This window comes from Eucalyptus grandis, chromosome 6, assembly GCF_016545825.1.
Source record: "Eucalyptus grandis isolate ANBG69807.140 chromosome 6, ASM1654582v1, whole genome shotgun sequence".
Lineage (NCBI taxonomy): Eukaryota > Viridiplantae > Streptophyta > Magnoliopsida > Myrtales > Myrtaceae > Eucalyptus > Eucalyptus grandis.
Genome location: NC_052617.1, coordinates 34,194,769 through 34,204,487, shown reverse-complemented (window position 1 = coordinate 34,204,487; position 9,719 = coordinate 34,194,769). Strand labels below are relative to the sequence as shown.

At 37.8% G+C, this 9,719-nt stretch overlaps 1 protein-coding gene across 1 annotated transcript; it reads left to right on the top strand.

Moving 5' to 3' along the window:
- The first annotated feature begins 2,154 nt into the window (after nucleotides 1-2,154).
- Nucleotides 2,155-4,450, top strand: LOC104449203 (transcription factor bHLH93). Its single transcript, XM_010063267.3, has 4 exons — nucleotides 2,155-3,091; nucleotides 3,442-3,609; nucleotides 3,754-3,921; nucleotides 4,097-4,450. Exons 1-4 carry the CDS (start codon nucleotides 2,396-2,398, stop codon nucleotides 4,181-4,183), a joined length of 1,119 nt encoding a protein of 372 aa, XP_010061569.2. The 5' UTR covers nucleotides 2,155-2,395; the 3' UTR covers nucleotides 4,184-4,450.
- The last annotated feature ends 5,269 nt before the right edge of the window (nucleotides 4,451-9,719 follow it).

Sequence of the window (9,719 nt, the reverse complement as noted above, 5' to 3'; positions counted from 1 at the left end):
ATACGACGTCTCCTAATCATACACGGTTTAGACATCTAGATAACCAAATGCAGTGCAAGTGCCATGTAGCCTCTAACTTTGGTTCGATGCAACCTCCAAATTGAGTTAGAATGGATGAAAGACAGGATCTTTGTTTGTGGCCTAGGTGAGAACAATGTCCAGATTCAAATCCACACATCTAGTGACACAACAATCATTAGTCAAGAGTGGGACTCACATGACCGACGATTATGGTTAATCCGGTCCACTAAATTAGGGTCCGGGCAAATAATTCTCATGGAGTACAAGCAGTAAGTACACATAACACAGGTCTTGATACACAATGTAAACTTTACTCTTTTTTTAACAAGTCTTAATAATTGAGAACATCGCATGTTTGGAGTTCACTTAGTTGTTAGGGCCTATCAAATGGCTGGGTCATATGCACGAAATCCTACAATACATAGGAAAATAAACTTAATCTCAGTATCCCATGCAAAAATGTGGCCTTCATGCATGCAGCCAAAGTTGGTCGACCGCATGAGCCAAAACAGGAGATTAGAAATATACCATTTGATCATATTTATATAAGTGTAGAGCCAATCCAGCCTTACGAGAATAAATAAATAAATAAAGTATAGGCGAAGTATTATAATTGTTGATTGAAGACCTATACATGTACGGAATATATATTATTGTCTATTTGCTACATTAAGGAGGCAATGGAGAATATGCCCCTCATATCTAAATCCTATAAACTAGAAGACAACTTGAGATTAGATAAACCCATGATGAAATAATTGAATGGCAGAATTTTCTTTTCAATCGATTTTGTGAACTTCGATTATAGGTTAAATAAAATAAAGGAGAATGTAGGAGGCCGACCATTTCAGTTGAAATGAGTAATCGTTGCATAGGTCAACCTAATGTGGAAAGGGGAATTGAAATGGAAAGCATTTTTCATAGGTCACAAATTGAATTTTTTCAAAAAGAAAATACACAAGTTATAAGAGTTATGCACAGTACCTGGAACACCAATGTTACATGTGGTCACGATTAAACTTTATGCACAAATTTTACATCAAATAAAATGTTGTGCCTCGTCATCATGGCCCACAAAAATTACAACGATGGTAATTTTTAACTAAAAGTGCACCTAAAAATTAATATATTAGCTAAAGAACAATTTGCCATGATGATTTTCGAGCATCCTGCCTTTGAAAATCTGGATAGCAAAATGCTAGGGTCGGTCACCAAAAGATAAAGTGCTCATGATGATAACTTTCTAAGTAGTGTTTGGCAATTTCTCCCAGAAAAAAAGAAAAGAAAAGAGGGTTGATTATGTGACATTTGATGCTACTAATCTGTGTTATTGTGTTGGTAATTTTGGGTCATACCAAGTGAAATAAAGTTAAACTTCTTTTACGGATGGGGATCATATTCGGATCATAACATGCTCCTACCTTCAGAAACATTTATCATGAAGCTCCTCTCTACCACGGCGAAATCACGAGGCGGACGATGAGTCGTAGGGCTCGAACGGATCTAGATGGCAATCGGCAAAAGACGCAACAACAAAAGACTCAATGGCACAAGTCGATGGAAGAGAAGGGTAGAGTGGAAAGGACGCGAAAGGCAAGTGAAAAAAAAGAAGAAAAGGAGAAGAAAAAGCAAAGAGAACAAACTCTATGCCGTTCAAAATGCACTTTTGTTGATGTGCTAAACCTCCGTGTAGTGGCATTAGAGGGACATGTGAGAATTCCTTCACTGTATTGCGTGGCCGCATCTAATCAAACCGAGAGCCACCACCAGCATTAGGGCAACCTCGTTCCATTAATGGGACCCAAGCTGAGCATTATTTCTCTGAAAGAGACGGAGAGAGGGAGGCTCTTTCATCCCTATTTCCGCAGAGAAAGAGAGAAAGAGAGAGAGAGGGAGCTTCTGGCCTGGCTCATACAAAGAACCTGACAGGGCCTGCGATGGTATTTCCCCCTTCCCCCATCTCTCCTCCGCTTCAGAGGCACACATGTGGGTCAAAGCTTTACAGAGAGGAACGCTGAATTATTGTATTATTCACCTTGGTTTGATTGCATATTTCGGTGAAAAGGACATCAAATCACACAAACTCGCACACACGAGGAAAGAGAGAGAGAGAGAGAGAGAGAGATGGACAGAAAAGCAGATTCCATTTCAATCTTAGACTGAGGAGGCTAATAAATGGAAGGTAACACAAACCATAATGCATTTCTAATAATTAGGCGAGTACGCCTATATATACATCCACTTTGTGCCGAGCTCTTCATATCAAGGCATTTCTTTCCATTAGCTCTCTCTTGACAGACAAAAGCAAAGCAGCACACACACTCTTCCAGGGTCTCCCACAGAGAGAGAGAGAGAGAGAGAGAGAGAGAGAGAGATGGAGAGAGAGATGGAGCATTATGAGCAGCATGGTCTGTTGGAGGAGCTCCTGGGGCCTCAAAGGAGCCAAGACCACCTATTTGGGACCATCCCCACAGAGATGAACGAGCTCTCTTCCAATGCCTGGGCTTTTGACCATCGCTGCTTTGGCGAAAGCTCATCTCTTTTCTCTCCTTCTCAACCCTTCCCTGTTTCTCCTTCTCAACCCTTCCCCGTCTCCCTTGACCAAGATGACCTCAACAGTTTGTGTTTCTCATTTGGCAATGAGTACCCTTTCTTGCAACAACCCCACATGATGAGCGACTCATCCTACAGCCCGGTCACGGGTCCACAGTTCACTGACTCGTCCTATAGCCCGCACGAGATCGATGCCGGGGTTCAAGAAGATCAGTGCCCCCTTAATCCTTTGATGCAGGAAGACGAGCCGGGTCCTGTTCCGCTTCTGACAGTGACGGACAATTTCCAGAGCCTAAATTTACAACAAGCGACTTGCAAGATTGAGCCTCTACATCAAGAATCTCCAGCACCTCCTCCTGTAGTGTTCAACATGGGCGGTTCTTGTCTGGAAGGGAAGAGCAGGGCCAGGAAGCTGGAGGGCCAACCTTCCAAAAATCTGATGGCCGAGAGGAGGAGGAGAAAGCGGTTGAACGATCGCCTCTCGATGCTCCGATCCATTGTTCCCAAGATAAGCAAGGTGTGTGATTCAGATTTTGGTAATGGATTTTTAATTAGTTACACAGTGAATGAGTGCAAAAAAAAATAATTTCACAAGCTGATAAAAGAGGTATACATATATTTATTTGGAAAAACGCTGGATGATGTGCCGAAGCCAGTTCACAAAATCGATTTGCAGAGCAATAAGGCGGAGTTTTGTTGAAGCTGAACATGACCCAATTGTTTGAATGCCACCAACTTGCAGTTTATGCATCAATTCTGTCAAAAGTTCAACACCTGTTCGTGTTGAGCTTTTGCACCTGTACATGAGCGGCAATGGACTAATTGAGTTTTGATGTTGTGATGTGTTATCTTTTGTTTGCTCTGCAGATGGACAGGACATCGATTCTTGGAGACACCATCGACTACGTGAAAGAACTTCTTGACAAGATCAGCAGTTTGCAACAAGAGAGCGAACTGGATTTGAAGCAGCTGAATGTGTTAGCGCCTCTCAAGGAGATGAAGCCAAATGAAATGTCGGTCAGAAACTCCCCACAGGCATGCCCCGTTTCTTGTGCTTCTTCTGTAACATCAGTATTATGACAATTTCTCGACTTTCAGTTCGAAGTTAGCCCTAATGAAAGTTTCAAGAAACCATGGGGAAAAAAATAAATATATGTTTTTTCTTTTTTGTCATTGCAGTTCCAAGTGGAGAAAAGAAATGAGGACACAAAGATTGAGATTTGCTGTGCGGGGAAGCCAGGATTGTTGCTATCAACCATATCCACCATGGAAGCATTAGGGCTTGAGATTGAGCACTGCGTTATCAGCTGTTTCAATGACTTTGCAATCCAAGCTTCCTGTTCAGAGGTACAGATAAACAATTCAAGATCCTCCAAGTTTTACGATCTTTTTTTTTTTTCTTTTTCTTTTTTTTGAATTAGCATCGAGCAAGTGAATCGGTTTTTTAGTGGGTCCAATAAATCTTGTCCAATAAATCTTTTCTTTCTTCTTATATCTGTGGTTTTCCCTTTTGTGGGAACAGGGATTGGAGCAGAGAAATCTGGTCAGCTCTGAAGATATGAAGCAAGCTTTGTTCAGGAATGCAGGATACGGAGGGAGGTGCTTGTGATGGTGAAGGATGCTTCTGCTTTTAGTACTTGAAAATGAGTTTTGGGAACGTGAGGATGTAGTGAGACTGAGGCTAGAACAATTTTTTTTTATGGTTTTTTTTTTTTTTTTTTTTATTGACTAACAGAGCAGTATAATGTCTGTTACATGTGAAGATGGTGATCCAGGAGATTAATAACTTCTCATTTCCTGTTACTGAATATGGTCATGGAGATGGAAATTTTCAATATTGAAGTGCTATAAATGACAAAATTGTTGTTTGCATTTATCTGGGGCACGGTTCTTTTAATAGATGTTCTCATCTCAATAGTTAATATTAACCCATAAATTTAATGAAAGAAAGTACATTTTCCCCCCTATATTCCATTCCTCCTCCTTTAGCAAGGCGAAATGGCCAGAATTTCGAAATCGGCTTACATTTTCCCCAAAAATACGCACTTAATCAATTGAAAAGTGAGTGAATTTTGATGTAAGGAGAGGGGAGGAGATTCGTCGAGGTTGTTAGTGACAAAACCCATGTGGAATTTTCGATTTTCTGTGCCATAAAACAGAAGGGATAGAAAAAGATGAAAGCGTGAAAGAGTGAGTCCAGAATAGGTACGCAATACATCGAAAGCAATAGATGACTAACAAGAGTGCAAGTCCAAAGTCCTAAAAGGAATTTCAACCTCCTTATAATGACATATTTGGAAGCATCAACCCCATATTAGTACAGGCCAAGATGCATTTAACTTTACAAACAAATAGAGACTCGAATGATTCAATTGGCAGGCCCCCTTCATTTTTTATATATTGATTACTCTGTCTTATCTCCCATTGCTTTTTGTATTTTCCTTCTCCTTTTCCAATTGGTTCAATTTCTTCTCCTCGTGGGTGGGTCTGATTGGTGACTATACTAATGGCCAACCAGCTCTTAGAAGTCTTAGAGTTTGTGAGAATCTATTTGATTGATAAGATCCAAGATGTGGCCTCACTTTCAAAAGAAGATATTTAAATATTCATGTTACTTAAAAGCAACCAACATGAGGAAGAAGCTGGGAATTTTCCCCCTCAGCAGTTGAGGAAGCTGCTGAGATAACTTTTATTTGAAGAGCCATTGCTTTTTGCATCCTGAGCTTATCTAACACAAACTTTCACACTTTGTAGAAGATTTGAGGAAAAGGCACGACTACCCTATTACAAATTTTTAAAAATGGAAGACCCTTCCGTGTTGATAAAAACATCAAGCATTAGTAATTGTCAAGATTCATTGTTGATAGAATTTTGGTTGTAACTTGCTTTAATAGGTAACACGTTGGTAAGTTACCAACAATTGATAATTACTGAACGCTTCAAAATATCAATTATTTCTATGATTTATCAATATTTTACTCGTGTGCTTTACTAATATATTAAAAAATCACTAACTTTTATAGAAAATTGCCAACTTTTATTTGAGCACACGCTACCAACTTTTATGTGATTGTTTCGAAATTACCTATTATTCTAATAATTTATCAGCATTTTTTTTTTTTTTTTTAAAGTTACCAATCCGTTAAAGTTGTTAACTCTCATAGAAAACTACCAGATTTGATTTGGGTGATTTACCAACTTCTCAAAGGTTAATTCCCAGCTAGTTTTAGCTTTACTAACTTTTATTTGAGGGAGTTATTGATATCGATTTGATTGTTTCAAAATTATCAATGGTTACAATAATTTACCGATATGTATGTGTAGAGCTTAAATCGCCAACTTTTTATAGGAAATTACCAAATCTTAATTTAAGTTCTTTTTAGCAATGTTTAATTGATAGTTTGAAGTTAGTGACAGTGTTCTGGTAGTTTAACAACAACTAATTATTAAAGTTACCAGGATGTTGAGTTTACTAGCTCTCATAGGTAAAGCATCGGCATTTATTTGAGTCACTACTGAGGATTATTTGATTGTTTTGAAATTGCCAATCGTTTCACTAATTTACCACCAATATTTGCTCAGCTTATCAAGTTTCTTAGGTTACTAACTCATCTAAGAAATTTCAAATCTTATTTGAGTCTATTTACCAACTTAACTTAGACTCCTCCTTTACCAACATTAATTTGTTGAAATTACCAACGTGTTAAAGTTATTAACCCTCATAGGAAATTATCTACTATTTACAAAACTTCCAACTTCTCCAATAATTTACCTACATCTATTTGCACAGGTTAATCTACCAACTTTAAATGAATCTACTAGTCTGATATTTTAATTAGTCACCAACATCTATCGATTATTTCAAAACCGCCAACAAGTCTAATAAACAAGCAACTTACTAACTAGAAAAATGTTAATAAATTAGGGTTCATTTGTTTCTAAGGAAATGGATGATTTGGAAAATGTTTTTCCTAAAAACAATCATTTTAATTGCTTACAAAAATGAATGAACCAAAAATATTTTCATCGTCCATGAAAATGACTAAACATAAATTAAACAAATAATGAAAATATTTGTCATCGACCAATTATCTCAAGTCATATAAAGTGGTCATTTTTGAGAAAATATTTTCCAAATCATTAGTTTTTCACGAAATAAATGAAGCCTTATATCCAAAATTATCAAATTTTATTGGATATTTTCAAGTATAATAATAATTAACCTACATTAATTTGGAGAACGTCTCAAAACATTAAACTTACTACTCTTATGCGAGATTGCCAACTTTTTTCAAAATTATTGATGTATCCCAATAATTTACCAACATCTATTCCTAGACTTTAAGGCCTTGTTTGGCAAATTTTGTTTCCGTTCCCCGGAACAACTATTTTTATTCTTTTGTTCCGAGGAACGAAAGAAGAATAAAAACCTATTTGATAAAATTTTTGTTCCCGAGAACAAAATATCTATTTTTTTGTTCTTAGGAATAGATTTTGAATGGAAACAAGAAGTAGAAAAAAGTAGCTTCTTGTTCTTGGGAACAATTTCTAGAATCTTTTTTTTTTTTTTTCTCTCTTCTTCTCTTTTTTTCTTCTTCTTCTTCTTCTTCCTTTTGGCCAGTCGCTGACCTTAGCCATGACCGATGCCAGCAACTGGCCAGACAAGGGCTGGCAACCTCGTTGGAGTGTTGCTAGTCCCTAGAGACGCGGAGCCTCTCCGTGGCCACATGAGGCTCAGCCTCGCCTTAGCTAGGCAAGGTTGATGTTGCCTAGATCCGGCGAGGCCAAGCTCGCTCAGCCACCAGTGAGGCTCGGCCTCGCCGGGCCACCACTAGGCAACATCGCCCAACTAAGGCAAGGTTAAGCCTTACGCGACCACGGCATGACTCAGCCTCCCCAGCCGGCACGAGGCCGACCTTGCCCCGCTTGGGCAAGGCTGAGGCTTGCCGTGGCCAAGTTGGCCTCTGGCGAGCTCGTCGAACCTTGCCCAACCAGTCGCCCACCATGGCAATAGTCGACAACCGGCCAAAGAAAAAGGAAAATATAATAAAATATAATAAAAGAAATTTAAAAAAAAAATCTAAGAATCCTACCAAACGTATTTCTATCCTGGGAATAGAAATTTTGAGAACTTACGAACGCGTTTTTGCTCAGAAATTATTCTCATAACAGAATAAAAAAAAATCATTTCTGATCAAAAGTTGTTTTCCGGAACAGAATCATTACCAAACGCGGCCTAAGTTACCAACTCTTACAATGAAATACCAACTCTATTTGAGTCACTTACCAACTTTTATGTAATTTTTTCAAAATTACCAACTGTTTTACTAAGTTACTCACATTTGTTTGAGGAGCTTATGAATGCGTGTTGCAGTCAAATAAATATTGATATGAAGACTAAAATAAGAGTTTGGTAATTTTTTTTTTTTTTTTTATAAGAGCTAGTAACTTTAACATGCCGATAACATTCGCAAGAAAACGTCGACAAATTATCAGAATAGATGACTTCGTAATAATTAAATAAACATCGGTAATTCAAATCAAATAATAGTTAGGATTTTAATCTGCGTTGAGTTAGTAAATCACTTAAATTATATCGGTGGTTTACTTTAAGACTTAGTAACATTAGTATGACAGTAACCTCAGTAAATTTATATTTGTACGTTCTTGGAACAATTGGTAATTTTGGAAAATTGAATAGAAGTTGATCAATCGACTCAAATAAGAGTTGGTAATGTTCTTTGAAATTAATGACTTTAATACGTTGGTCAGCTACGCAAATAAATGATGGTTACTTATAGGAATAGCTGCTAATTTATAACAATCAAATAACTGTCGGCACTTCTATAAAACAGTTCGTAACTTGCTAATAGGCTGCGGGCTAAATAATTATGGGCACTTCCTTAGAATCGTCGGTAACTTACTAGCACGTTACAAGCTAAACGATTAGCCGGTCAAAATTTAGTTACCGACCGGGTTTGAAATTCACCGACGCTGTTAAAGAATTACCAGGACAGGACCGCGTCCATTATTTTCACGCATGGAACCCTAAGAATCCACGAGGAAACGATGTCTAAAAGTTCAGTGACTGCAGATCTCTTGGCGGTCCCCGAATCTCCCGCTAATTGTATAATCGGGTCTCTTGATGGTCAATGGAATCTTTGAACGATGTCCTTTGCCGTGCTCGTGGTTCTTCAAGATTAAAATATGTAATGTCAAAAATGCCGGGCGACCGTCCCGTCCTTCTCCTTCCGTTTCATGGTATGGAGATCGTATATTCCCTCAAATGCATTTCGATCTTCTCTCGATCACCGTATTTTACTAGCCTAGAAATGATGACAAAGTTCATTTGATCGTTTTGAAAATATGGGTCGATGTGGAGAGGATTCAAAAGCTTTGCAGATCATGTAGACCTTGTTTGGAAGGGCATGGTGAAGAGGATAGAAGATCCAAGCTATTTCCAATTGACATATTGCTAGGCCATATGGGCTATTTGTCTATGGAATAGCCATGAACCAAAGCCCAATTTTAGACTGAGGCCCGGTTCTTAAATGCAAATTCATCTTGATGAACCAAAAGAGGGGAAAGAATAAAAGAAAAGAGAGAGGTCCTTTGGATCAGCATTTCTATTCTATTTCTTTTATTTTCACCATTTCTCTCCAAATTAAATATCCAAAATTGCTTGAACCATCAAACCAAATCCCCATAATGTGCACTAGCGATCCACTAAACTTTGGAAAAATGACACCTCAAGTTCTATAACTTTTGTATGACGCTTAGCACCGTAACTTCTCTTTTTTATCAATCACCTGAGTACCCTAACTTGTGTATAGCATTACTTAGGTGTCTTGAATTCCTTTTATGATCACTCTTGTGTCATATAATATTTTTATCGATAACTTGAGTATCATAACATTTAAAAAATTTACAACAAGTACTATGTCACTCCGAATTTTCAGCACTTTAGTGAGCATTTTTTTAAATAGTAGTTGTGGCACACGAGTGATCAATTAAAAGCTATGGGATTTTTTATCCCTCTAAACTTTACATTTGTCCGTATGACCATAGGAAAGCTCATTAAGGAAGGTAAATGCAAGTCCATGAAATATATAACACTCCTCGAAGAAAAAAATAAGACATGAACT